A 27,784-nucleotide genomic window follows, 5' to 3' on the forward strand; every position below is an offset into this window, starting at 1 on the left:
TTGCAGTGTAGTGCGCGCGGAACAGTATCACCTGCAATGCAGTATTTACCTCTTGCTCAATCGTCGGAGCAGTAGTCCAAGCGACTTGGGGTCATGTCGCTGTGATGCAGATTATGGGTGAGATCGGGGGTGGGTGAGCGCAAGGCGTGAGAGTTGGGGGCTCCCAAGTAAACAAGCGGCCCGACCAGCTTCCGAGTACCGATGGCTTGGCTGAGGATCACCCGCTCATTAGCGTCTTACCCGTTCATGCCCGCTGGCTGTTCTCATGCCTCGCAGTCTTCGTCCTCAAAGGGTTTAACGACAGCATATCATCTAAGTAATGACTCTTATCGACTCAAACACTGGCGGAAGGCCCCCTTGCGTCGAAATTCTGCGAAGCCAGCATGCTGGTGCCTGGGGGCGTTCTTGCGTACACTAGTAAAGCCCACACGGAAGCTCGCACTTCCTCGCTCCTTTTGGGATTAGCGTCCAACATGGGGAAAGAACATGCGCCTTCCATCATTTCCAGTTGCTCGTTTACTGTACCCCCAGGGTGGAGGATATAAGAGAGCCGCATCATTTGAGCCAACTCTCATACGCGAACTCACTCCTTTTGCCACTCGCCACACCGTGACGCGCCTAGGTACCAAATCTGGTGACCGTCGAAGTCAATTGGCCGTCGTATCTCGTATTCTCCGACGGAGCATTGCAACGCCCAAATCTCCCCAGGCATCAACAATTCGTCCCTTAGCGTGGCACAACCCTCATGGCAGTTCTTCACTAACAGCCTTCGAAACTCTCTCGCAACCTCCATCTCGACTTGCTCACGATGGGTATCGACCAAGATGCCCATTTGCCACCTCCATCTGCGGCAGTTGCGCAGAATCCTGCAGAGCAGATCCAGCTCGTTGAGAAGGCAGTAGTCGAAAATCAGAATCCGCCAGAAGTCGTTATAGATGATGAATCAGATCGACTGAGCAAGAAGAAGAAACCTGAGGCTGGGCTGGGTAATTACTTCGTAAGTGCGGCCAAACTCAAGCTTTGATGTATTCGACTTGCTGATGCTCTCAAGCGAGTATTCACCTACGGCACCAAATTAGACGCATTATACCTCGTGCTATGTATTCTTACTTCGATCGGCGCAGGTATTGCGATGCCTTTGATGAATATAGTCTTTGGTCAACTCGTTGGTCATTTCACTGACTATTTTCTTCCCAACACGACCGTGACGAAGCAGCAATTTCAGTCCGTAGTCAACAAGCAGGCTTTGTACATTTTATATCTGTTCATCGCAAAGTTCGTCATGTCCTACATCTCCATGTTTACTGTACGAATCAGCGGACTTCGAATGAGTGCCGCGCTTCGGTTAGCATACCTGAGGGCGACCTTTGCGCAACCGGTGAGCGTTATTGATACTGTAAGCACCCCATCAACATATAACTGTGGACTGCGTACTCACCACTCGCGCCATGTGTAGATCTCACCCGGAAAAGTTGCGACGCGCATCACCACCTCCTCGAACACGATACAAATGGGTATCTCCCAACAGCTTGCTCTACTCTTTCAGTCGCTCTCCTTTACAATCGGACTCTACGTTGTTGCATTTGTAAAAGGACCAATTCTCACGCTCATTGCCAGCATTTCGCTCCCGTTCATCTTCGTCACTTATGGGGTAATATTCCCACCGCTGATGCGAGAGGCCAAGGCCACCCAGGAGATTCTTGAACAAGCCTCCGCGGTAGCATACGAGATATTTTCCTCCATCCGGATTGTGGCAGCATTCGGCGCACAAGCGAAACTAGCTAAACAGCATGAGGTGCTCCTAGACAAGGCCAAAAGCCAAGGCAGAAGAGTAGCACCTTGGATGGGGCTGATCATGGCTCCGTCTATGATGGCAATGTATGGCACTTTCGGACTCACATTTTGGTTTGGAGTGCGGCAGTACGAGCATGGAGATAGGGCAAATGTTGGAGACATTGTTGTGTAAGTTCCCATATGCATACCTTTTCAAGTTGGTGCGCTTAGTGGAATTGCCGTCGACCGAAAATGGCTTGACCTAACTGTGCTGACATCATTAGGGTTCTCTTCTCGGTGATGACAGCTGTTCTGCTGATTGGTCGCATAGCTGCCCCAGCAATAGCCATAACGAAAGCCGCGACCGCTGCGACCGAGATATTCGCCACCATCGATGCTGAGGTTCCTGACATCTCCGGCCTTAAAGAACCGGACATCTCCGCCGAACAAACCATTTCATTTGAGAACGTGGCCTTCTCATACCCTAGCCGTCCGAATGTCCAGATTCTGGATGGTCTCAACGCTACATTCGAAGCTGGTAAACTCACTGCTATTGTCGGACCATCGGGTTCCGGAAAGAGCACTCTAGTTGGCCTCATACAACGTTGGTACGAGCTGTCCGGCACCGTCGCCAAGGAAGTGACCAAGGACAAGACGGAAGACTCCGCTCCAGCGGACCTACTCGAAAATGAGCCAGTCAAGGATAAGGATGCTAAGAAGGCAAAGAAAGAGCGGAAGATTAAGTCCAAGACTCAGAAATCACCCAAGCCTGACGAAAAAGAAAAGGACGTAGACCTTGGTGAGTCTTCAATTAGAGGCATTGCGAGACGCTTGAGCTAAGTGCTTCACAGGACCCAACACGTGTACCGGTACAGTGCGAATCGGCAATACAGATCTCCGTGAGGTCGATCTCAAATGGTGGCGCTCCCAAATCGGACTCGTGCAACAAGAGCCATTTCTCTTCAATGATACTCTTTTCAACAACGTCGCGTTTGGCCTTTGTGGGACACGATGGCAAGGACTATCGAAAGAGGAGAAGATGAAGATGGTCAAAGAAGCTTGCAAAGAGGCTTACGCAGATGAGTTCATAGATAGGCTACCGCAGGGTTACGACACAATGGTGGGTGAGAGTGGCATCAAGCTATCCGGTAAGTCTTCATTGAAGTCAATGATGCATGGGAGACTTCCACTGATCAGTATTCGACCGCAGGTGGGCAGCGACAACGCATCGCGATTGCCAGAAGTATTATCAAACAACCTCCCATCCTGATCCTCGATGAGGCCACCAGCGCCATCGATGTCCGTACAGAGCGGATCGTGCAAGAGGCCTTGGACCGCGTCTCAAAGAACCGAACAACGATCGTTATCGCCCACCGACTCTCGACCATCAAGCGGGCAGACAGCATCATAGTGATGCGGCAAGGACAGCTCGTCGAGCAAGGTAGCCATGAAGAGCTTCTTAAGATTGAGAATGGAGTCTACTACGGTCTCGTCTATGCCCAAAATCTTGCTATGGAGGCCGACGAGGAAGAGTTTGAGGAAAAAGCGTTGGCAAAGACAAAGACCACTGAGACCGAAAAGTCCGAGATCGTCGAAGCGGAGGAGGAACGCCCATCCTCCAAAGAGCAACCTGAGTGGAAGGACAAAAGCTTCTTAGGAAGCGGCGGACGAATGATCGCGGAACAGCGACATCATACTATCCTGTATTTGTTGGCTTTCCTGGGCATCCTCTGCGCTGGCGCTGTTTATCCGATTCAAGCATATGTCTTCGCCAACGTCATCGGAGTATTCACTCTGACTGGTCAAGCTTTCGTGAACAAAGGCTATTTTTGGGCCGGTATGTTCGGTGTTGAAGCTGCCGCCACTGGAGTTGCGTACTTCGCTATTGGTTTCTGCACACATCTAGTGTCCATCGCCATTACCCGGTGTTACCGACAAGAGTATCTCACTAATATGTTGCGGCAGCGGATACCCTTCTTCGATCGCGAAGGCCACTCAGCCGGAACATTAGTTTCAAGAGTGAGCGGAGATTCGGAACAGCTCCAGCAACTCATGAGCACCGAAATGTCTATGGCAGCCGTTGCTGTTGTGAATCTTCTCGGCTCTACGATCATTGCGTTTGTTTACGGATGGAAGCTCTCGCTCGTTGGTCTCTTCGCTGCTCTACCACCTATCCTTGCTGCTGGTTACCTCCGTCTGAGTCTTGAACAGAAATTCGAAAAGACGAATGCTGCGGTCTTCCAAGAGAGCTCACAGTTTGGAACTGAGGCTGTAGGAGCCTTTAGGACAGTAATTTCGCTGATCATGGAAGATATGATCGGCGATAGATATGAGACTTTGCTCCGGTACCACGTGAAAAAGGCATTTAGCGATGCGAGGGTCGGCACCGTCGTCTTTGCCGCTTCAGACAGTGTTGAGCTAGCATGCATGGCGCTGACTTTTTGGTAAGTCTTTCTGTTTCCTCAACACACGAGACCCTGTGTACTGTTCTTGTAGATCATCACCACTGACTGCGATAGGTATGGTGGTACCTTGCTCGCCTCCTACGAGTACAACCAGGTCGACTTTTTTGTGATTTATATGGCCATCATTCAAGGCGCTGTCGCAGCGGGGATGTGGTTCTCCTTTGCACCAAGTACGCTCTCTATGCCCCGAAACTAAACTACAAAGCTGACTTTACCCTCAGACATCGCCCAAGCCACCGGTGCCGCGAATCGGATCCTGAGCATGCGTCCCGATCGCGATGCCCCGCCTCCTACTTACGCTGAAATCGCTCCCTCACCAAATGGTGTCGCCATCGACTTCCGCTTCGTCCAATTCACCTACCAATCTCGTCCCACTCCTGTTCTCAACAATCTCAATATCTCCATCAAACCTGGTCAGTTCGCTGCTCTCGTCGGCGCTTCTGGCTGTGGCAAATCGACTACCATCTCCCTCCTTGAGCGCTTCTATGACGCCACATCTGGAAAGGTCGAGTACAACGGCCAGGATGTCACGACGCTGGATCCGGCCGCGTATCGCCAGAATATCAGTCTCGTGAGCCAAGAGCCGACCTTGTATGAGGGCACCATCCGAGAAAACATTGCGCTCAGCGTCGATGAAGCTACCGATGAAGAAATCCATGCTGCCTGTGTGGATGCTCAAATCCATGAGTTTATCACATCGCTGCCAGATGGGTATGCCACGCGGCTCGGGCCGAAGGGCATGTCGCTCTCCGGTGGTCAAAAACAACGCCTCTCGCTTGCACGTGCCCTGTTACGCCGTCCGAAACTGCTGTTGCTCGACGAGGCAACGAGTTCGTTGGACAGCGAGAGCGAAAAGCTAGTGCAGGAGGCGATTGAGCGGGCTGCGGGTGAGGGCGGGCGCACTGTCATTGCAGTGGCGCATCGCTTGGCGACAATACAGAAAGCGGATATCATTTTTGTGCTTGGCAGCGGAAAGGTGTTGGAGAAGGGAGATCACCAGACCTTGTTGAGGAAGAGGGGCGTTTATTACCAAATGGTGAGTCAAACTCACGCGGATCTCTTCATGCGATTGCTAACGCGTGTCACAGTGTCAAGCCCAAGCGCTCGATCGATAGCATCAGCGTATGGTATCTGCATGTATTGCAGCATTCCCTTTTATATGAGTCGGCTCTTTACTCATGTTTTGTACTTCTCCTTCGCAACTCCACTTCAGCGCATGAGCGTACTTGCATCCCATCGCAAAATACTTGCCCACATAGATAGAAATTTAATAACAGAGATAATCTCACTCTGCACCTATAAAAATCGTAACGATTGGTCAGACAGATCATCCGACCTTAGCAGGCTCGCGCAGACCCCCGGTGAATAGTTCATGCTCGCCCACCCCCTTCACCTCATATTCGTCCCCTGCCACCTGATCATCATCTCCGCATCGATGAACGCACACCAGTGCCTCATACCCCAGCTTACTCCTCACGCTAACGGGCCCCGACACCACCCCTTCATTCCACTCAAAGTCCACCTCAAAACCGCCTCTCGCTTTAACCCCCTTCAACTTCCCTGCACTCCACTCCTCTGGACAAGCAGGCAGCAGCCTTATTATCCTCACCTCTTTCCCCCCTCTCTCCTCAATTTCATGCGACTGCAAAAGACACTCTAGTATTCCCGCGCACCCACCCCAATTCCCATCCAGCTGCACCGGTGGGTGATTATCCATCATATTCGGCACCGTGCTATCACGCAGAAGAGCGCGGATGTTCTCGAGACACTGCGCTGGCTTGCGGAGCCGCGCGAAGAAGCAGATGAGCCAGGCGCGGCTCCAACCTGTGTGGCCGCCGCCGTGGGAGAGACGGCGTTCGAGCGTCGTCAGAGCAGCGGCTGCGAGGGCGGGCGTTGAGCTTGGGGTGATGCTCGAGCCGGGGTAGAGGTCGTAGAGGTGCGAGACGTGGCGGTGGCCGGGCTCGGAGTCAGCGTAGTCGTTGAGGCCCCATTCCTGGAGGGCACCGTGGGTGGGGCTTATGATAGGTGGTGGGAGTTTGGGAAGTGCGGTGCGGGTTCTTTGCGTAAGGTCTTGGAGTGCTTGCGCCGTGAAGGTAGCTGTGTCATGTCGTTCCAGTCTCTTGATGCTGTTGAGGAACCCGGTGAAAACGTCTCGAACGATGGCGATGTCCATGGTAGAACCTTCGCAGAAGATTCCTGTCCTTCCCTCGGCATCTTGAAATGTGTTCTCCGGCGAAAGAGAAGGACTTGTCACCAGCCATATTCCCGTCTCGTCTTCCACTAGAAAGTCTAGCAGGAACTCCACGCAGCCTTCCAGCACAGGAAACATCCACTTCAAAAAGTCGATATCCTCGTCGAAGAGGAAGTGCTCCCAGATATGCACGCACAGCCATGCGCCACCCAGAGGCCACAATGTCGCCGGCATCCATTCGTCCTGGGGCGCAGTATCTGCCCAGATGTCTGTGTTGTGATGGCAGCACCACCCGCGACAGTCGTACATTTCTCTCGCTGTATCTTTCCCGCTGATGGCCAGGCGGTGTAATAGGGTGAACAGCGGCATGTGGCACTCTGAGAGGTTACCTGTGTTTACGGGCCAGTAATTCATCTGGAGGTTGATGTTGATGGTGTACTTTGCGCCCCATGGCGGAGAGAAGTAGGGGTTCCATATCCCTTGTAGAGTCGGAGGGAGAGCTCGATCGGTGTTGCGGCTGCTTGAAAGTAGGAGGTAGCGGCCATAGCCTTGGTACAGAGCGATGATATCTGCATCGTTAGAATCCCGAATGCGCTCGGAGGTGTTCATGTTGTCAATGCCTAACTTTTGATTCTGGCCTGACCTGTCTATGTGTCAGTAACTTCTGCGTATAAACGAGGGTTCCTCGGTGTGACTCACTGCAATTGCAACGATTGCTGTCCGTAGATGCTTGTCCAGTCGCTTTGGTGCCGCGCCCACAATGCATCGGGGGAATGCTGGAGAGCTGGGGAAACTCTCTCCAAGGCGGTCTTCTCTAAGTCAATCTCCGGCTCATACGAGGTCGACACTCCAATAAGTATCAGCGCATTTGTGGATGTAACCTCCAGCGAGGTGCCAACAACATCGACTGTTCCTGCCGCATCATGGCACTTCACTCCTGCCACCATACATAGGCTGTTGCTCCTCTTCCCACCAGGCGTGGCATGCAAAACGATTTTCCCATCGCGAACGTCTACTGAATCAAGAAACTCGTTGGTTTCGTACCATTTGTCGCTCATACGCGTCAAGTTCACAGAAAAGCGCACTGGCTGTTCGGCCTCGACGCGAACAGCGATGACCTTATCAGGAAAGCTCGCGATATATTTCCTTCGAACGCGACTCCCACCGACTGTATACTCCACCATTACCTCCGCCTTCTCCAAGTCCAACGTCCTCTCATACTTGACGAACTCCTCCCCGTGTTCAAACTCAAGATAACACTGGCCCAACGGCTCGTAATGTCTAGCGCTCCTCGGCCTCGCAAGGAATCTCTTCTTCACAAGCTTGTCCACCTCAGCGTGCTCGCGCTTCCGTATCAGCTCTCGTAGGCGAGGTAGGTGTGCCGCGGATTTGGGCGTCCGGGCCTGAGGCCCGCCATACCACACGCTTTCCTCGTTCAGGCGTAGCGTCTCGGTGTGTACGCCGCCGTACACCATCGCCCCGAGACGCCCGTTGCCAATGGGGAGGGCGGATTCCCAGTCGGATTTGTGCGCGGGGGCGGGGTAGCGCAGCATGGTGAGAGGATGGAAACGACCGTAATATCAATGTACCATACGTTGACTTGAAGTACGATACACGAGCGAGCGGGATCATCGACGAACGTATCTGAGAACGTATCGAGCTCTGGTACAGTCTACGACAGTAGAAAGTGTACTGAGCACCAGAACAACAAAAAACAATTTCCGGGATGCCAAAGAACTCACCCCGGGAATGTGGTTGGTGAGCTGGGATGATGTGCGTGCGGGGTGTAACATGACCGTTCACACGGCCATCAAGGTCGGCTCGAACCCGAAGGTTAAGAGAAGCATTAGCTGGGGGCCTCGAACGCGGACGGAAGAATTAGAACCAGGTTCGCAAAAGCTGGGGATGCGGGTTAGTGGATGGAATAATTTGTGGGGATGCACGCATGTCGCTTCATGCTGGTCGTCTGGCTGCGGCACAGAGGCACGATCTACGGGCACGCGAGTCGTGCTACCGGGCACTGGAAGCTTGGTCGGAAACTTATGAAAGGCTTCGAGACTCTTGATCTTGGGTCAGCCGCCTTGCTCCCGCAGGAACTCCTCTTGCTTGTCACTACTTTTAAGTGTTTGACTGAGGACTTCACGGCCAAAGCTGCACCAAGATGGCAGAACCAGAGCAGATCCGCTCCTTTGGGCACGACCCCACCGTCCACGCCAAAGCAGAAGTCCATGTTGAAGAAGTCGTCGTCCAGCGCATCACTGAAGAGAATCTTCAGAAGGAATCCGCCAAAGCCCTGAAGTTCTGGTCCCAAACTGGCCTGCGAATCATGCTCATCATGTTCATCCAGCTGTGCAATCAGAGCGGTTACGGTGTTGATTGGGCTGTCATTGGTGGCTTGAATGCATTCGACTCGTGGCACAGCTACTTTGGCTTTGGCACTGCAGGTTCCACTTTCGCAACACTCAATGCGCTGATGCGTATTGGTACAATAGTGGGCAGTCCGTTCCTGGCAGTCAGCGATGTTATCGGACGACGAGGCACCATGTTCATAGGCAACGTGTTGACTATTGTGGCTGCATTGTTACAGGGTTTAGCCACGGGCATGCCAATGTTTATGGCTGGACGGTTCATCCTGGGCTTCGGATCAACTCTGGTGGCTAGCTGCAGTCCGCAGTACATGGCTGAGGTGCGTATGAGACCCCAATTTCGAGAACGTCAAGCTCATGATGCAACATAGATCGCACCTGTCCACCTTCGAGGACGTCTGGTCGGTGTTATGGGAGCAACTTTCCACATCGGCTCGATCATCATGGACGCCGCGCTCATCGGCTTCAGCCAAATGCCGGGCAACAAAGCATGGCGAATTCCGCTCTTGCTTGAAGCAATCTTTCCTGCCATCGTTGTTGTCCTTATGTACTTCACCATTCCAGAATCACCCCGTTATCTCGTCAAAATAGGCCGCATCCAAGAAGCCAAAGAAGTCATCGCGAAGTATCAAACAACGTCTCAGTCAATAGAGGAGCCTATCGTCGGCATGGTCGTTTCTCAAATCGAGGAGTCATTGGAAAGCACGCGCACAGGCTTCAAGCAAAGCTGGAACTTCGCCGTGTTCTTCACCAAAGTCGTGCGGTACAGACTTCTCGTTCTCATCTTGTACAGTGCTTTCCAGTCCTGGAATGGCGGCGGCATTGTGTCGTACTGTAAGTGTTTCCGTCCGATCCCGCACAAGATGCAGCACTAGGTACTGACATCCGCAGACCTCACGCCCGCTCTCGAGACCATCGGTATCCACGACGAGATTCCCCAGCTCGGCATTAATCTAGGCCTCGTAATCACTTACACTGTTTTCACGCTACTCGGTGCCTGGATCATCGACTTCTGGAAGCGCCGCACGCTCATTTTCTCCGGCCTCATAACCATCATCGCTATGCAGACCTGCGCGATCATCACATCGTGGCGCTACAACGTTTCTCCGTCAAAAGCCACTGCCAGTCTTACTATCCTATGGATGTTCATGTTCCAGTGTTTCAGCGCGACGTTCATCGCTACGATGCATAATCTATATCCAGTCGAAGTACTGTCGCTCAACCTACGCTCCAAGGGCATGGGTCTCTATGGCTTGATCCAGGGAGCATGTGGTGTTGTAGAAGCATACGGCATCAGTATCGGCATCGAAAAAGTTGGGTACAAGATCTGGGTCGTGTACATTGCGTACAACACCATCCAACTTGGACTGTCTTACTTTATCTTCCCCGAGACGGCGAATCTCAGCTTGGAGGAAATCGATAGCGTATTCGAAACGCCAGGCATTCAGCCTGTTAAGATGAGTTTGTGAGTTCTATCCAGTTCATAGATGAAGTGTAGTACGCTAACCTTGCGCAGGCTCATCCAGAAGGGGAAAGAAGAGCAGGCGAAGATGGACCGCGAGGCGCGAGAACAAAATGAACATGGTGTTGTGGAAGAGGTCCCTCGTACGTAGATAGCTGCTGGTTTGGGTATAGCTCAGAGGCGAGAAGACGGGAGAAGAGACAGCGCCAGAGCGTAGCATCCCGAGGGCACTGCCATTAGAGACAGATTCGGCTTCGACGACAACATCTTAGCATCGTCGTGTCCTAGTCTACAACTGAATTGACTTGATGAATCGAACGCGCTAAGGAGGTAACAGTTGAACTCCTTTTTGGCGATGTTACTCCGCTCAGATGTTCTTTACACTCGTTCTGACTGATTTCGATATAACAGCCTTCCCTTGATCTTGTAGCTTCTTCGTAGGTCATTGTGATCCGGATTTTAGCTTATTCTCTCCACCACTTTCCCAATCACTCCCCCCATACATTTTCTTCGCTAATTTTCCTTGAGTCCTTCGTGTCGGAACATGCCGACACCAGAGTCATGAGACGTCTTCGGATGTCACTCTACCAACGCTGATTCACTACCCGCACCTTAGCGGACCCCACTCTACCTACACGAGAAAGCCGTCCCGCATTCCCACGGCTTTAGTTCGCGAGCAGACTTGCACTTCACTCGCGCGACATGGAGCAATTCAACCTGCTCTTTAACCGGAAGCCCGATGCATCGTTCCTACGCATGTTGTTTCCGAACGTTCGTTCGTTCCTCGGCCATAATTCTTCCGTGAACACATGCATGCTGCAGATCATGCCGTTGCAGTAGTCTACCCTACGCTAAGCGAGTTCCCCCAATGTCATGTGTAAACACCATCGCGGGGCGTTTTGGACGTGTTCGTACTTTGTGGACTTTTGCGTACTGAGATCGCAGGTATGGCAGACGGATTCGACTTTGATAGCTCTCCTGAGGCTGGACTGAAAGGCTCTCTGCGAAAGGACTTCTTCTGGGGGTATGTGCTGAACCCCTTCCCACATTACAATTTAATCTTCGTAACTTGCACTTCTGTAACAACGCGTTTCTTTTTCCTACGTCACAGAATACTCGCATGAATACGTCTACGCGCGGTATAGAACCCTAAGCGTACAGTTTGGACTCGGAGGTATCCACAGCCTCCACCTCTTTCAAACATACTTCTTCCAAGCACACCTTTTCGCGCAATGGCTTTCTTCCTTGTTGTATTCACGCATCATAGGGAATTCTACCCCTATCGTCCCTTCCTTTTGGCGCTGGTTTTACTCAAGATCTCACTGACTCGTATAAAAGATACGCAACCGCAGCCCCCCAAATCGAAGGCGCATGGGATAAAGATGGGAAAGGCCCCTCAACATGGGACACTCTTGCGCACACATCCGGCCGCGTCATAGATGCTAGCACCGCCGACGACGCAACCCGCAGCTACGACCTCTTCAAAGAGGACGTGAAGCTGATGAAGAGCTATGGCGTCAATGCGTACAGATTCAGTCTCGTGAGTGCGATACTTGTCCACTGGGGAGATATATTGACAGGAAGAAACAATAGTCCTGGAGTCGCATCATCCCCCTAGGAGGAAAAGATGATCCGGTGAATGAGGCTGGAATATCCTTCTACTCCTCCCTCATCGATGAGCTGATTGCCAACGACATCACGCCCTTCGTCACGCTGTTCCACTGGGATGTGCCCCAAGCGCTGGAGGACCGGTACAAGAGCATGCTGGACCAGGAGAAGTACACCCCAGACTTCGTGCGGTACGCGAATGTATGCTTTGAGCGGTTTGGAGATCGCGTAAAGCACTGGATCACGTATAACGAGCCGGGCGTCTACGCGCTGGCGGGGTACGCGGGCGGCGCACATGCGCCGAACAGGAGTAGTGATAGGAGCAAGTATGCGGAGGGGGATACAAGCAAGGAGCCGTGGATCGTAAAAATGCCCCATTTTTCTCTTCGATGAGAAGGTGTACTGATAGTGGACTAGGTCGGCCACACCCAACTCGTCTCGCACGCCCACGCCTACCATCTCTACAAGAGAGACTTCGCACCCAAGCAAAACGGCACAATCGGGATAACCCTCTCCGGAAATTGGTCTGCGCCCTGGGATGCAGAAGATCCCAAGGACCGCGCGGCCGCCCAACGCGCGCTCGAATTCGAGATTGCGTGGTTTGCAGACCCCGTCCATGGGAGCGGCGACTATCCCGCCAGCATGCGGAAACAGCTCGGCGACCGGCTTCCAACATTCACTGCCGAAGAGAAAAAGCTTGTAAACGGGAGCAGTGATTTCTATGGTATGAACACGTACACTGCCTTCTTCGTGCGGGACAAGGTACCAGAGGGCGAGCCGATTCCGCCGGAAGACCACAAGGGCAACCTCGCGTGGTCCGACGAGAATAAGGAAGGCGTGAGTCGCGGGTTGGAAAGTGATACAGAATGGCTTCGCAGCTCGCCGTGGGGATTCGCCAATCTACTGAGGTGGATTTGGGACCGGTACCACAAGCCTATCTACGTGACTGAGAACGGGACGACTATGAAGGGCGAACACGTCACTGCGCCTCCGAGCGAACACGTGCTGAATGACACGCATCGTATCGACTTCTACCGCTCGTATGTTGGCGAGCTCGCTAAAGCGGTTAAAGACGGTGGCATCGACATCCGGTCGTACTTCGGCTGGACGTTGCTTGATAACTGGGAGTGGGCGAAGGGGTATACGGATCGATTTGGCGTGACGTGGGTAGACTTTGAGTCGGAGGAGAAGACGAGGTATCCGAAGCGGAGTGCGGCGTTCAACCGGGAGTATTTCAAGCATCTGATTGCCCAGTAGTGATACTGGTGTTCCCTTCGGTTGTTCAACGAAGCTTGCGCGTGGAGAATGAAGTACATTGTATGTGGAATAGAGGACCTGGGGTAGGTGGAACGCCTAGACAAGCCTAATTGGTGACTGCCCCTTTGCCAAGGCTCTTTCCTGCAACGAAAGACCTTGCCAAAGTGCCTTTAATACAGGCCTCGATGGAGGTGATGTGCCATCGCAAATAGGCGTCAGAGTGGGATCGCAGTTACCTGAAAATTGCATAGACTGCTATTTAAGTAGGTGGCATCATTGTCACTGGGACCAAGCCCCCAAGTGACCCAACGTCGCAGTTATAGACTGGTCTAGACCCTAGACATGGAATTTGGTGTAGTCTACGGCACTGTTCGGTGACTGTGTTTGTGACTGTGGCTGCGTTTCCGAATCCTCAAGAAATGCATGAATCGGTTCCTCCAAGGCTTCCTCCCTCTGAACGGCTTCTGTCATGGCTTCAGTCCCCCTCTCTGCGCTTCCCATCTCCTTCTGCGACGCTTCCAGCACGTCCTGCGGATTCTTCTCCTTATTGGGTGCCTGATCTCCCTTCTCACCCCGCTCTCCCTGCAACGCATCCAGCGCATCTTGACCATTCTCGTCCCCTGTGACGTCCTTCTTTCTCTCCTCACCCTCTTCAAAATGTTTCATAATCAGCCTCTCCAACGTCGCAACTCGAGCCTCGACTCTATATTCTGCCTGCTTGTACCACTTCAGCAGCGCAACACATCTCCCATCCTTTGCCTTGAATGCAAGTTCGACGAGATTTTCATGCGTCTTGCGTCTTGGAACTAGGCCTTCAGTCCTCATCTCCTCAAAGTAGCTGATCGCATCGTCGAGGTCCCCAGCATGGATACAAGTCAAGATCAGGCGGTCGTAGGTCAAGCGATCGGGTCGAAGGTCGAGTTCAACCATCTCGTTGGCGAGATACATGGCGAGCTCTTTACGGCCGGTGCGGTAGCAGCCGCGGAAGAGCTCGTTGAAGGTTGCAGTCGTGGGGCCGGCTTTCGCGACACTCTTTAGCGCTTTGTAGAATTCGATTGCTTCGGTGAGATCACCCAGCTTGATGGAGGCTGCGATGCAGATATTCACGGCAGCGGTAGGGATCTTGCGACCTTCGCGTTCAAGGTCTTGGAGCTGCATGAAGGCGTTCATGGGCCGCTCCTTATCTTTGCTCAGGTATGCAAACAACGGATGCAGCTCATCTTCTCTGACTTTGAGGTTTGAGTCTTGCATGATCAGGACGACGCTCAGCGCGGCAGGCAGATCGTTGGCGGCGAGGTAACACTGTATCAGAGTCTCGTAATGGTGATTGTTGAGCACCGTGTTGCGTTCAGCGAGGACGCGGAAAACATCTGTAGCGAGCTTAACATCACCTACGCGAGAGGCAGCGGAGAGAATATTGAGGCACGTCCCCGTGGTCGGTTTTAAATATCCGGGTACGACATGGGTGTACCATATCATGCTCGCGGCTTCGGGCTGCGCTTCATCAGCTAAATGTGGCCTTTGCCCGGAAATCTGTATGTCGATTGTTATGGAAAGAGGTAAAGGTACTCACGATATGCCTCTTGCCTGCAACATCCAGTAGCTGTGTCCATAAACTTCCACTCAAGCTGACATCCACATTACTTGAGATATTTCGTTTGAGGCTCAGCACGTAAAACGCCTCTTCCACCTCGCCAAACTCAAGCAACATCCAGATCGCTTTATCCCATAACCACGGTTCTATCCTGGTGCCCTCCTTGAGCATGCTCTCCAGCCTCTCCAGCGCCTGTTCAAAGCATCTCTCCCTGAGCAACCCAGCAATGACAAAACTTTGTGCTGTAGAAGTTGGGCTCCACCACCTGTCCCGCATGTACTCCAATACATCCGTCCGCACGAAGGAATCGGGGTGTACGGCAAGTGCTTCGAGAGCGCATTCGCAGGCACGCGCATCGAGTTCGATGCCTGCAACGGCCATGTCTTCCAGAGCTTTGCGGATCTTCCCTGCCGTGCCCCATTCGGGTGAGACGTACGAGTGCAGCAGAGCCGTGTACATCTGCAGGTTCGGTCGCTCCCGCCTATCCTTGATCAAGATATTGAGCATTCTCATGACTTCTTGATGAAATCCCTTTGCAGCATCGATACGCAGTCGATTGTAGAGCTCTTCGGTGGAAAGGCGGACGAAGTCGGTTGTACGTTTGTTCTTTTCAAGAGCATTCTGGTGTTTGGTGTTGCGCTGATGACGACCCACCGCATCTGGCAAGTTGTCGAAGGCTCCGATCGGGGCGAAGGAAGTATTCGGTGCGGTTGCGGCATTGTTATACGTACGCGAAGACTGCTTCGCAGGTTCGGAGTGGATTGAAGGTCGCGTAGATATCCTCTTCGCAGCGCCAATGAGGCCTGTTCTCGATCGACCAGAAATTTGAGCCCATCTTGGACATAGACATCGCCAAAGGGCGTCGTTGACGAAGGGTCGTGGCGGCATTTACGGTGTCAGATGTTGTGGTCAAAGTCGCGGATGTTCAAAAGTTCGAGTCGCGCGGCTGCATGCCTCGGCCGCTAGCTACTTTGAGCAAGAGCGACCGCAACAGAGGAAGGCACACTGCACGTCATCCCCGGATAACACTCAAAACATTCAAAATATGCGAACGAAAACCGGTCTGGGATAGTGAATTTATTCCGTGTGCAAAGTCGTCAAGGTGTGAATGATGAATATTATCACCGGCTCATGCTTTTCCTTGCGCTCCAATATGCCTACATGCTCGGCCTTAGATGAGACCTCATATGATGCGCCGCGCAATGCAATGCCCGAGGTATGCACTTTAAGGCCCCAAAAGTACCAACTCAAAGAGCCTAGCCAACACATTATAAACTACATACTACTCGTGTAGCACCCGCTGTCCGCTCGGCCCATCACCTCATCCTAACAATACACAAATTCTTGTGAACAAGAAAGCTAGATTTTACATGGAGCATCTTCATCTCTTCGCTGGTGCTGTGAGGTATTGCAATATCTGATTCGAGTCAGCTTTGAACATTTCGTCGAAGAAAGATCGACTCACCTGAGTTGGCAAGACCTCCTTCTCGACCAGGTTCTTCCCAAGTATTCTCACAACCTCGACTTGCTCTTCAAGAGTAAGTCCGGTGATGGCCGCCTCCAATACGCTACCGACGGTTGCGTGATTGACTGCAATGAAGCTGGAGTAGTAGAAGAAAGTAATTGTTCCCATGATGAACTGGCAATCCATGCGATCCGTGACACCGCCGTGGCCGGGAATGCTGTCACCAAAGTCTTTGATCTTAAAAGTCCGCTTCAGGCCCGAAGCAAAGAAGCCACCGAAAGGTGCGATCCAGGAGGCGAACGTGGCAAGGACGAGAACATGGAGGTAGAGGGGTTTGAACGTGTACGTATTGCTGATCATCGGAAGGCCCGGTGGAATGAAGGGAACGGTGTAAGTCCTAGGGGTAAACACTGGGTTCGGGGTGCATTCCAAACCAGTGAAGAGGTTTGCGCCGAGGTCCTGCAGGCTGTTAGCTGGAACAGGGAGCGCGGTGGGGGGTGACGTACATTGACCGGGCAAATGAAATACTTTGATCGCGCCATGAGGTGTGTCATCGCTATGCCCAAAAGCACGGTGAAAAACCACGCTCCGAGAAATCCCTCCCAAGTCTTCTTAGGCGAGATCTTGATCAAAGGTGTCCGACCAAAGGTAATACCACAGAGGTAGGCGAAGATGTCATTTGTGACAACCAAAGCAACGGGCATGAAAAACCAGATGAAGCCCTCGAAAACATTGTTGATGATGAAATGAGCCTGTCCGACAATCAAGAATAAAGCCATGTGCGTCCAGGCAAACTGGCTGAACTGGAACTTGTAGTGGCCCTTTTGCAGAGATGAGACGAAGAAGATGAAGCCTAGAACGTCAGTCGAGGGTTTCATACCCGGGAAGAAGGGGTTTATATACCGATGATGTACAGCATGAAGGAGATGAATCTATGGTGGGTAGCAAGCGGAAGTAGGATGCGATCGACCAGCAGAATATGCTTGAAGTAGTAGATTACACTCTCGCCGTACAGGAAATACATGGTAGTCCCTAAGAAATACCAGTTGAGTGACTTGGTGAATCGCAGGTTCCGGGCTTTGCTAGGTACAGCATGTATCGCGATGACCTCCTTGAAGGAGATGATCTGGAGGGCCGTGATGAGGATGATGATGTAGATGTGGCCGGCGAAGAGAGCCCAGAAGAAGCCACCGAGCATAGCGAACGTCCATATAGTGCGCGTGTAGAGGTTTTGCATCTTCTTTTCGTAATCCGACTGCTCCGGAGGTGCGGGCTGGGTCATGGTCAGTGGGGGAATGCATAGAGAGGGGTCAGAGTGGGATTGCGGCTGAGGCCGTAAAGCTGCCACACATGTGCTGGACTATGACTGCTGGTGCCCATTGCGAAAGGTTCTTTGACATGAGGCAAAGCTGATCCCTCCCGCAAAGCGTTGCCTAGCAGCCCTCGGGGTATCATGTAGCGGGAGAAGGGGGTCTTACGGTCTCATCGATTTTGCCGACAGCATGGCCATTTCTTGTAGGACTGGTAGGCTCGGATTGACCCCCCTCCGAGTGTTCAGACACGCTCATAGACGGGCGGCGCGCCTTGGTGTTGGGGTTGCTACCGCGATGCTGGAACTTGACGTCTTTGCGTGACTTAGCCATGGTTGGCGAGTGTTGCGCGGCGGTGCGCGAGGGGTTTGAAGGGAAAGGTGTGGCCGTGCAGCGCGTCGAGGAGGACGTCGGTGTGTAAATGTGCGCGGCGCGCTGTGCGGGGAGTACTTCACAGCGGAGGGGCTGCTGTGTGCAGGCGGACGAGTTGGCAGGCTTTTGTGGTGCAGGCAGGGCACGCAGACGTCACTCCGCCGATTTTGGGCCCTGCGAGCGTCGCGACGCTAACCTCAGCCTTGCATGCATCGAACCCGCAACTGCGGCCACTTGGAGCCGACGCGATTCACGACGCGACAGCGCGACACCCGCAGCACGCGCGCAATTGGGATGTTGGAGGTGAGGCAGGCGATATTTTGGCATGGCCCGCAATCATGGACGATGACGACTTCGACTTCTCCGACGCAGACCTCGACGACCTGCCGGCCAACACGCTGCAGCAGCTCGAAACGACCGCAATCCGCGCGACACAGCAGCAGAACCACCACCACGACAATGCGGTAGCAGAAGAAGAAGACTCGGCGTATTATGGCTTTGACGACGGTGACGAGGACGAAGTCGTGAATCTGGACGACACAAGAGGGGCAGCCCACTTTCCCAACAATGATGCGAACGGTTACCAGGTCACGCAGCGCGACAATGGCGCCAATGTGCAATACGATGCCGCCATGGAGGTCGAGGAGGCACCGCCGCAGTCACAGATTGACGTGGGAAGGCTCCTCGAGCGCATCAAGAAGGTGGGTTCAAAACCTTTGCAACTATTGCTGTAGCTAACGACTGTAGCTAGAGCAAGAGAAACGGCGGCTGAACCACAACCTCGAGACGACCTCCGCAGAGGTAATCAAGAAGACTGGCGAGGCCGACAACCTGCGCCGCCGTACCGAACATGCGACCCGCCAAACTGAGCAGCGCCTCGCTCAGCAGCAGCAAGAGCACAAAGAGTCGACAGGCAGGATCACGGCTGAGAGAGATGCACTGTTGCGGCAGTTGGAGCAGTCCAAGACGAACAGCGCCTTCGATGAGCACAGTCGTCAAGAGGAGCAGATGCGCAGGCCGCGACGAGTTGTGCCAGCCCGTCCCAAGCCCACCGCGCCCGTGACAGCGAGCCCGGCAGGCACCCCAAGCAAGATTCAGAAGAACCTCCCGCTCGGAGATGGGTTCGACGACGATGACGTGGTTATGGCGTCGCCGAGTAAGAGGCGGGACAAGTCTAAGACAGGAACCCCAAAGCAGGCAAGCAAGAGAAAACGGCAGATCACGAACGACAGCCCTGTGCCGATACTAGAGCTGAGTGAGCCAAGGACGCAACCGAAAGTGCCAGAACCGCCATCTTTTAGCGAGGCACAGTTTGACATAACTCTTCTCCGGAACTTGTGGAAACATGACCAGCGTTACACGCTGCTCCGTCGGCTCTTATCGCACCGCTGCTCTAGAGGCGATGACCGGATACTGGAGGCACTCACGCAGTACGCGTTTCCTTCTGATCCGGCGAAGAAACTTTCGTCTGTCGTCTACGACTCCTTTTCGACTTCCGCTCCAACCAGCAGCGCTCGCGAACTCGCCATTAGCGTTTGTGGTACCTTTGTCAACATCTGGAAGCAGTGTTTGCGGGAGAAATACTATGCGCCGATATACTTGCTCCTCGATGCCCTGCAATTCGTGCTAGCGTGCGAGCCAGCAAAGACAGCCATCCCAGTCATGGAGGATGTCATGCCGCTGATAGTCGAATCCGTCAAACTCGTCGCCATACCTGTCTACGAAGCTCGAAACCGGAACGAGAAGAAGTCTGCTTTGCTGTTCTCACCTGAATACCAGACCACCGTCGATGAGGTCGATGTACAAAGCTGTCTCGACCTACTTTACCTCCTAGCGACATGCTGCATCTCTTGTCCTTCCTCAGAACCGCTGTCACGTTTCTGGCGCAACATGCCCCTCGACTTTGTTCTTTTGATGTTGTTGAAGGAGCAGCCTGTTGGCTCCATGCTTGTTCTCCTTCGCACTCTCTCCACATCCGCGCTCCCCACGTCCCTCGGCCCCATCATCTCCTCCGACCCCGAAACCCAAAAAGGCGGCGAGTCCAACCTCCTAACACGCCTCACGAACCTCTTTTCCGAACCCATCGCACCCATCGCTGACCCAAAATCCACCTCACACGCGCACGAAGTCCCAGAATCCCAGATCTGGCGCGTCCGCCTCAAAATTTTGGATGTCTTAACGCAGTTCTCTATCCCAGAATACGGCTCCACCATCCTCATCAGCCATGCCCTTTGCATCGGTCGCCTCATCAAGTACCTCAACCACGCCGTTTCGGCCCTCTACTCCCGGCCGCTATCCCCCACTCAGCCGGAAAAAATCGCCACCATCAACGCGACGATGAAGTTGCTGAACCACCTTACGACCAGCAATCCAGGCTTCAATATCAAGAGCAAATTGAACGAGACTCTCGGCGGCCTGCACGCGTACTACGTTAGCCTGACGAGGCTTGCGTTTTCGGAGGGATTGGTGCTGGAGGCCGGGATTGAGCAGGAGGTCATGGATATGGCGCATGATATTCTGGATGACGGGTTAAGTCCGGAGGAAGGCGATGCACTGGCTGAGGTGTTTCCTAGTGGGAACACAGTGTGAATAGCACCACCTGAGGAAGTGAAAGCTAGAGCCAGTGGCGGCTGAAGGAGACGTATAGCATTGGTGTTAGTTTGGACAAGAGTTGAGGCGTCGCATATACGGGATAGGGTTGCATTGGGTTGGTGTTGTGCGTTTGAAGGTTGGATTGATACCATGTCAGCCAATGTATACGTTGTTTACTTCTTCTGGCGCTGTAGGCGCGATTTGCAGTGCTACTTGCGTCTTGGCACGACCAGGCTTACCCCCATGCAGGATTGGGGGCTGTGCGTGACATCCTACCACAACGACGTGCAGAAGGTGCCTCAACCTTCCACACCTGGGCAAGCAATGCATTCCTCATCTTTACATGCATAGGCTCATCTGATGACGGACACCCATAGCTATGCGTCTATTGTCGACTAAATCTCTTCAGCTATGCCAGTTCAACGATGAAGGAAAACTGCCCCCGTACGCCATCTTATCGCACACATGGGGCGAACAAGAAGTGACGTTCAGCGATCTAGGACGGGAGGGGGCCTCGCAAATGGGTGGATATTCGAAGATAAAAAAGGCCTGTGAACAAGCGCTCACCGATGGGCTCGAGTACGTATGGGTTGACACGTGTTGCATCGACAAAAGCAGCAGTGCAGAGCTATCTGAGGCTATCAATTCCATGTTTCGATGGTACGAATGCTCTTCGGCTTGCTATGCATATCTTGAGGACGTATTTTGGGAACCCACCGATCCTGAACACTTCAGTAATTTTCCGCGCAGTAAGATCCAAGAAGCTCTCGAAAACAGTCGCTGGTTTACGCGTGGTTGGACCTTACAAGAGTTGATCGCCCCCAATGAAGTCTATTTCTACAACCATGAATGGAGATTTGTCGGCACTCGGACCGTCTTGTGTTCTTGCATCGAGAATATAACCTCGATACATCAAGACGTATTGGCGGATCACCACCGAAGCCTGGGGCAAGGCACGATTGGCCCTCTTCTAGCAAGAAAATCAGTAGCACAACGTATGGCTTGGGCTGCAAATCGCGAAACAACACGTCCAGAAGATAAGGCATATTCACTGCTGGGGCTTTTCGACCTCCACATGCCTCTCATTTACGGAGAAGGTCTGAATAAAGCGTTCACACGTCTACAAGCTGAAATTTTACGGGACTCGGCGGACCATTCTATCCTTGCGTGGTCAACCGAATCAAGCATCATAAAGTCGACCGTGGCTCAACCGCACCTTACCTCCGGCGGTCCCATAGACCCTCAGGATCACATCACTGTAGCGCTCGCGACTCAACCCAAGCTTTTTGCGCTATGTAAGAATATAGCCACGATATTAGTCTCTGATGCTCGTCCCATTGAGATGACAAGTAAAGGGCTAAAGATCGACCTACGGCTGATCCGGGACTTCAGGGAGCGAAATGTGGATTACTATATTGGAGCCCTAGCATGCCACGAAGAAGACGACTTCGCAACATATGGGGGCATCCCGCTCCTTCAGCACCATGGACAGAAGGATAGCTTCTTCCGCGACCCGCGTCGTCCACTGGTCAAAGTTCCTGTTGCGGAAGCGGAAGACGCACCGTTACGAACAGTCTACCTTGCAATCAAAGCCAACGTATATCCCACCTCGGATGCTCTTCGATATGCCGTACCGCAGCACTTCTTACTTAGGCATACCGAAGAAGATGGGATGCAGGACTGGGAAATACATGCGCAGCCGGCGGAGAGGTGGAACCAAGTCACTCGTACCATGCAATTCCGCGGCATGGGTGTTCGTCAAAGACGCGGCATTTTGACTATCAGAGCAAATACGCCAGATAAAACACACTCTTTCTCGTTTGTCATGGCGTTCGGTATCGAGTTGAATGCGCCCAACGAGACCTCTGGGAACCTCAGCAGTGTTAATGACATATATCGCCCTCAGGTGCGTCTTTTCCATGATCGAAACGCGGAGTTAGATGATGAGGAGTGGTTCGGTGCCACGACCGATGAAATTGCATTCCGGGAACACCTGCTGCGAGTTTACGTCAAGCATGAGATTCTATTCGCAAAGCCGGTCTTTGTACTGCAGCTCCGCTTAAGGCGCCGGCCTGCATTCGTACGAACTATGGGTCGTAGGCGCCCTAGAGATGTATTTATTGAGTAAGACATGTTCCAAAGAGGCTCCAATGTTGTGCTCTGCAAAGTTCTTTCACCATCCTTCCACGGCACTGGAAATCTTTTCGAGATTTCTAGCCACTTCCTCATTGCCTTGTTGACTACAATGCGGTGAACCCGGTACATTGCCTCTAGATGGAGCAACCTTCACTGTGTGCACACATACAGGTTTCACGGCATAGCTCGCCTTTCATCTAGCTGCCGAACGACTCCTTCGTCTCCTCTTCGAACTCTCTTATCACATAGGTGCAGCAGCACAACTTTTACACTGCACTAGTCTGTTCTACATACCAGGTGGTGTAAGCATTACGGCCAATCTTCCTTATCTCCCCAAGATCTCTGCTGCGCGCCATGGAAGACTCATATTGGGTGTATTTAAACGGAGCCTGCTAAATCTGTTCGGATCTGAATTGGAATATCTTTCTCCCGACGTGTAGATGCAGACATTCATTGGCGAACGTATAGATCTAGCTGAAGATCCATCCTGCAAGAAGTGACCACATCCAATGGCAACCGGGAGACTTGGAAGGTGGAACTGCTTGGTGTCGTGGTGCGGGAATGGCGGATAAGGTGAGGCAGAGTGTGTGTAAGCTTCAACGAGAAATTCAGACCTTGCGGCCTTCCATTATGATTGACGAAGCATTCAGCTGGTAGGTATGGTCCATAAGCATATCATGGTCAACTTCGTCTCTTCTTCTGGAAACGATCTTATTGACCCGAGGCTGCTACTTGCTCAGTAGCCGTGATCCATTGATGTATTCGGTGAATACTACTTTGATGACGTCATGCAACGTAGAGATTCGTATCACGTTGAGGCAGCTTGCGAGGACACCTTCCAATACAAAAGGTGCAAATCTGAGACTCATAGTCATTTATAGAAGAGATGATTTCAAGAGCGTGAGGAACGATAGTCCGTGGTGTGGGGTAAGTAAAACCCTCGGGTAATCGCTTCCGTATCCGAAATATAAGGTGCGAGGATTGGGAAAGGCGTTTCCAAAACCACCTGCGACAATACAATGCAGTAATCACATCTTTTTAGCAATACCAGAAGAAAAGCAAGCCCGGATCCAGTAGCCATGAGAGTCGTCGTCTTCGGAGCATCCGGCGTGCAGGGCGCTCATCAAGTCCCCGTGCTCGCCAAAGCAGGCCACGATGTCGTCGCCGTGAGCCGCAATCCGAAGCCTCTAGAAGTGGATGGCAAAAACATCGAGACTTTTGCGGCCGACTTCACAGACAAGGCTAAGATCTCCAAAGCCATTGAAGGAGCAGACGTAATATTCCTCACCCTGCCATCAACTTCTTTCAACCAATCTGGGCCCATCCTGCAGGGTGCTAAAGATATTGGTGAAGCTGCAAAAGAACTTGGCGTAAATCTCATTGTGTTCAACACGAGTATGCCTGTTCCGAAAAAGCCACAGGATATCAAAGCGCAGGACGACCGGCGAGAGATGAAGCGACTGCTTCGCGAGACTGGAACGCCAGTCATCAGTATCGAGCCGGTGGTCTACATCGACAATCTGTTAGAAGGCTGGGCACTGCCTCCAATTCGAGACCGTAACACCGTCGTGTACTGCCACAAGCCCGATCTACAAGTCTCATGGATATGCCACCACGATGTCGCTCAGCTCATGATGGCGGCAATGCACCGCCCGGAGCTCGCAGGCCGCGACTTCGCCGTTGGAGGACCCGAGACCGTCCGCCTCTACCAGCTCACAGAGAAGTTGTCGAGAGCTTGGGGCAGGAAGCTGGACTATGAATGTCAGACTGTGCCGGATTTCTGCGAAAAGATTGGCGCGACGATGCAGGGACGTGGACTGGAGACGGAGAAAATTATCAGCCAGATGTTCAAGGCGTATACGTATTATAATGAGGCGGAGGATGAGCCGTTCAACATTGACATGGCGCTTGTGCTGAAAGAGCTTCCTGTACAGCTTACACCCATCGAAGAATGGGCAAAGAGAAGGAGTCCACCAGGCTGGTAGTCTATCAATGAGTAGTCACTTGAGTCCCATCCAACAATCGGGAACTCAGTACACATGTCCACTGGTGAGCTCGCCTGGAGACCCATAGAATCGCTTTACCTTGAAGCGACTGGTAGATAGCTGATGATACATTCATGCGCTTTCACTGTTTCGAGAGTTAGCGGCTGCCGCTGCGTGGTGTTGCCTGCAGACTTCGTAGGTAGAGATAGAAGGATCTACATCTACTACCCTGAATATAACCTGCAGGTAAGACACTTGGGAAGTCCCTCGGGTTGGAGCTAGCTGGCGCTACCTAGGTAAGGAAAGACTTATATCACTCTCGTGTTGTGACCAGGTGCCCTGTTCACATCGTCAGGTGTTTGCGAGATGAGGTACCCAGAGGTGACAGCAAGATTGTTCGGTTATTCGAAGCGATGGCACTGACGTGCTCAGGTACTCTGCAATATCCGTGACGTGAGCTATATTACCGGTCGCATCCACGAGCCAATCGAGCAACGCAGCGCAGCATGGAATGGGTTTGACCCTGTCCAATCTCAAACTCCGTATAATAGACGGCCAAAATCTATGGTACAAGACACATGATAGCTATGTCGATGGTGGAAGAAAGAGCTGGATAGGTGAATGCCCTCGCGATGTGGGTCGCCAATTTGCGAATGTAAAGAGCAACAATTCGGTCAACTTTGGAATAACAATGACCAGGAGGAATAGATCGAAATACCGGGCACGAAGAGTCTGTCGTTATCTTTAATAACGAGGCTCTCTAAAAAGTACAATTGCAGGGCCAAAGACTTGAGCAAGCGTGTGTGTCACAGGTCTGTTTTGGGCCTCTCAAAGAAGGACGACCAGGCTTGAGGATCGTGCGTAGGGTCCGATGGGAACGACTGTTTATTGGACCTCGAAGTGGATATCGAATTCGAAGGTACACCTGACAAGCATTATCGAATTTGGGAAACCTGGCCTGTAGAATGATTTGACTCGCACCGACTTCTCAGTGAAGGGAGCGTTCGAAGAAGTAATGAGTGGAACATTATCTTGCAAAACATCAGAGTAGGGAAGGTCTAAGAGAGTGTATTTGAAGTTGTCTTTGTTACGGCTCATAGAGCTTACACAGTATTGCTGGGGGACCACTGGGCCGAGATCCGACTGTAATCAGGCTATCCCGTGGTTGATTCGGGATCCACAGGCGGCACGCCTTTCGTCTACGTCATCACCTCATCACGCGTAGGAGTAGGGGATAAGGCATATAGATGATATGCTTGCATTGCGGGGGCACAGGCTGCCTTTTGCTGGGTACTTCAAATCCTTGAAGGCGTACGTACTTGAGCAAAAGTGCTGGCCAAGACTAAACTAAAAACTAATCAGAGAAAGCTCATATAAATGACTAAAATACAAATAACTAAGAATAGCGCTAAGGACAGTAATGACAGTGAATGTTCTAGAGGGAGGGATGGTAGGTGATCGAGAGCCCTATTGCGCGGAGTGAGATGACGGTGTAGGATGAGGTTGTTCTCGTAGGCTACAGGAGCCCTTATATACCTCTTCTGGTTTGCTGAGCAAGCAGCAAGCAGGTGGTATGTGGGATTTGTTCTGATCAGCCGTAGAAACAAACAAGTTCCCCCTTCACCTCTTTGGGTTATTTGAAGCTCACCTATGACATAATGCAACGGCCGCTCTTGCCTGCCACATTAACGCGGAGGTGAATACGAGGCAGAAGCGATGTGCCAAGAGTTTCCACTGTTGGTTTATCACCTGCCCTCATTTAGCGGTCTCTATATAAATCTTCGTCGCACTCCAGCTACAGCTTCTCACCAATCTACACCACGCTGTACACTGCAAAACTCAGATCGGCAGTCGTGCCAGCTCATACAGTCAGTTACACAGTGTTTTCGATCTTTGATCTCCTATTGTGTGTCAGCTATACAGCTACTAACGAGTTCACCAGGTCCGAATGGGTTTCCCGCTCTTTCAGGACAGGCGCGAGGGGTACCCGGACAACATCGTGCTTCAAAAGACATCGACCTCAATGGGGACGAGCTACGTCGAGAAGATTGGAAAGACCGGTCTGGACCAATGCAACCCGCTCAACCTGTTCAATCCTTTCCAAATGTTCCCGGGTCGTTCTCTGTGGATCGCCTCCCCATATCCGATCAGCATTTTCAGCGAATGCAGCCCCTCTCCATCGTACCATAGGTACTTAGCCACGCCGCCTTCGCCCGGGACCTACTGCAAAACTCCCGAAATCTATTGCACGACTCCCGTCAAAGTGCAGGTTCGCACAAAAACTTGGCTATTCCCTCATAGAGACTTGGGACCTGCCTTCGCAAACGGATGGAACAAGCTTCCCACCGAGATCAAGCTCCATATTCTGAGCCAGAACCTCCGTTTCCATGACTGCATAGGCGAGAGCTCCGATGAAGAATACAAGATGTTGCGGCATCATCTCCGTATGACCCCAGAGATTGCTGCATTTTCCAAAGAGATCTTCTATTCCAGGAACTCCATGAACTTGACCAAGTATGATAGCTGGGATATCATGTATTTGAATATTCCACCTCAGAGCGCTACGCCTTTCCTCAGCCGTGCTCAGGTCACTGTCCGTCTTGGTCGAAGCCGCGACTGGCACGTTCTCTTTGCTTGCTCTAGAATTTTACGCAAATGCCCGAACTTCCAATATCTCAGCATCGTCTTCCAATGGGCCAAGGACGTATATATCGAAGATCTTATGGAGGATTATCCCAAGGAGAAATGGATATCTGTGCTTGAAGCTAGAATCAAGCCGGAGAACGTGGACTTCTGGTGTAAAGGGGAGGTCTCCTTCAAAGGCAACCCAGTGCTGGAACGCTTCGATGGCGAATGGGTGGCGCCTGACGACAAAGTCATCGATACTCTCGAAGCGTTCATCAAAGGCAAGATCTCTTTTGATCACTGATCTACAGCGAACTGTGCAGTTCTGCTGACGATGTCGGTGCATTGTACCGGGTTGTACATCTGGTCACTGCATTGCTCATTGTGCAGATACCGCTACAAGAAAATCTTGATAAGGCACTATGGAAGAATACCAAGGGAAAAGAGACATCAGGAACGTGGAACGGCATGGAGAATCCATGCGTTGAATAGGGTTCTGCGGTAGCTCTATCGGCCGAACTCATTTGGCAACGAACAACGGGCATGGATGTCTTTTCTGGTTTTTTTTTTCATCAAATAGCAA

At 52.2% G+C, this 27,784-nt stretch overlaps 10 protein-coding genes across 10 annotated transcripts; 7 read left to right on the top strand and 3 right to left on the bottom strand.

Moving 5' to 3' along the window:
• Nucleotides 1-808: 808 nt before the first annotated feature.
• Nucleotides 809-5,353, top strand: TR06 (ABC-type transporter tr06; the record flags this gene model as incomplete). Its single annotated transcript, XM_056214080.1, has 9 exons — nt 809-997; nt 1,052-1,396; nt 1,457-1,962; nt 2,058-2,572; nt 2,625-2,921; nt 2,984-4,217; nt 4,293-4,408; nt 4,460-5,274; nt 5,327-5,353. The coding sequence occupies 9 exons, from the start codon at nt 809-811 to the stop codon at nt 5,351-5,353; spliced, it is 4,044 nt and encodes a 1,347-aa protein (XP_056071347.1).
• A 212-nt stretch (nt 5,354-5,565) lies between these two features.
• N0V89_005304 (uncharacterized protein) lies at nt 5,566-7,982 on the bottom strand (the record flags this gene model as incomplete). Its single annotated transcript, XM_056214081.1, has 2 exons — nt 5,566-7,072; nt 7,129-7,982. The coding sequence occupies 2 exons, from the start codon at nt 7,980-7,982 to the stop codon at nt 5,566-5,568; spliced, it is 2,361 nt and encodes a 786-aa protein (XP_056071348.1).
• A 608-nt stretch (nt 7,983-8,590) lies between these two features.
• N0V89_005305 (uncharacterized protein) lies at nt 8,591-10,408 on the top strand (the record flags this gene model as incomplete). Its single annotated transcript, XM_056214082.1, has 4 exons — nt 8,591-9,115; nt 9,167-9,629; nt 9,687-10,260; nt 10,312-10,408. The coding sequence occupies 4 exons, from the start codon at nt 8,591-8,593 to the stop codon at nt 10,406-10,408; spliced, it is 1,659 nt and encodes a 552-aa protein (XP_056071349.1).
• A 551-nt stretch (nt 10,409-10,959) lies between these two features.
• On the top strand, nt 10,960-13,122 carry N0V89_005306 (uncharacterized protein; the record flags this gene model as incomplete). The annotated part of the gene is made up of 4 exons (XM_056214083.1): nt 10,960-11,028; nt 11,525-11,797; nt 11,851-12,228; nt 12,283-13,122. The coding sequence occupies 4 exons, from the start codon at nt 10,960-10,962 to the stop codon at nt 13,120-13,122; spliced, it is 1,560 nt and encodes a 519-aa protein (XP_056071350.1).
• Nucleotides 13,123-13,458: 336 nt separating this feature from the next.
• On the bottom strand, nt 13,459-15,604 carry N0V89_005307 (uncharacterized protein; the record flags this gene model as incomplete). The annotated part of the gene is made up of 2 exons (XM_056214084.1): nt 13,459-14,616; nt 14,696-15,604. 2 exons carry the CDS (start codon nt 15,602-15,604, stop codon nt 13,459-13,461), a joined length of 2,067 nt encoding a protein of 688 aa, XP_056071351.1.
• A 493-nt stretch (nt 15,605-16,097) lies between these two features.
• On the bottom strand, nt 16,098-17,824 carry CDS1 (phosphatidate cytidylyltransferase; the record flags this gene model as incomplete). The annotated part of the gene is made up of 4 exons (XM_056214085.1): nt 16,098-16,640; nt 16,688-17,034; nt 17,085-17,454; nt 17,660-17,824. The coding sequence occupies 4 exons, from the start codon at nt 17,822-17,824 to the stop codon at nt 16,098-16,100; spliced, it is 1,425 nt and encodes a 474-aa protein (XP_056071352.1).
• A 377-nt stretch (nt 17,825-18,201) lies between these two features.
• Nucleotides 18,202-20,452, top strand: N0V89_005309 (uncharacterized protein; the record flags this gene model as incomplete). The annotated part of the gene is made up of 2 exons (XM_056214086.1): nt 18,202-18,564; nt 18,611-20,452. The coding sequence occupies 2 exons, from the start codon at nt 18,202-18,204 to the stop codon at nt 20,450-20,452; spliced, it is 2,205 nt and encodes a 734-aa protein (XP_056071353.1).
• Nucleotides 20,453-21,452: 1,000 nt separating this feature from the next.
• On the top strand, nt 21,453-22,583 carry N0V89_005310 (uncharacterized protein; the record flags this gene model as incomplete). The annotated part of the gene is made up of 1 exon (XM_056214087.1): nt 21,453-22,583. One exon carries the CDS (start codon nt 21,453-21,455, stop codon nt 22,581-22,583), a length of 1,131 nt encoding a protein of 376 aa, XP_056071354.1.
• A 1,087-nt stretch (nt 22,584-23,670) lies between these two features.
• Nucleotides 23,671-24,576, top strand: N0V89_005311 (uncharacterized protein; the record flags this gene model as incomplete). The annotated part of the gene is made up of 1 exon (XM_056214088.1): nt 23,671-24,576. One exon carries the CDS (start codon nt 23,671-23,673, stop codon nt 24,574-24,576), a length of 906 nt encoding a protein of 301 aa, XP_056071355.1.
• Nucleotides 24,577-26,524: 1,948 nt separating this feature from the next.
• Nucleotides 26,525-27,505, top strand: N0V89_005312 (uncharacterized protein; the record flags this gene model as incomplete). Its single annotated transcript, XM_056214089.1, has 1 exon — nt 26,525-27,505. The coding sequence occupies one exon, from the start codon at nt 26,525-26,527 to the stop codon at nt 27,503-27,505; it is 981 nt and encodes a 326-aa protein (XP_056071356.1).
• Nucleotides 27,506-27,784: the final 279 nt, after the last annotated feature.

This window comes from Didymosphaeria variabile (assembly GCF_027946475.1).
Source record: "Didymosphaeria variabile strain IMI 356815 chromosome Unknown scaffold_4, whole genome shotgun sequence".
NCBI lineage: Eukaryota > Fungi > Ascomycota > Dothideomycetes > Pleosporales > Didymosphaeriaceae > Didymosphaeria > Didymosphaeria variabile.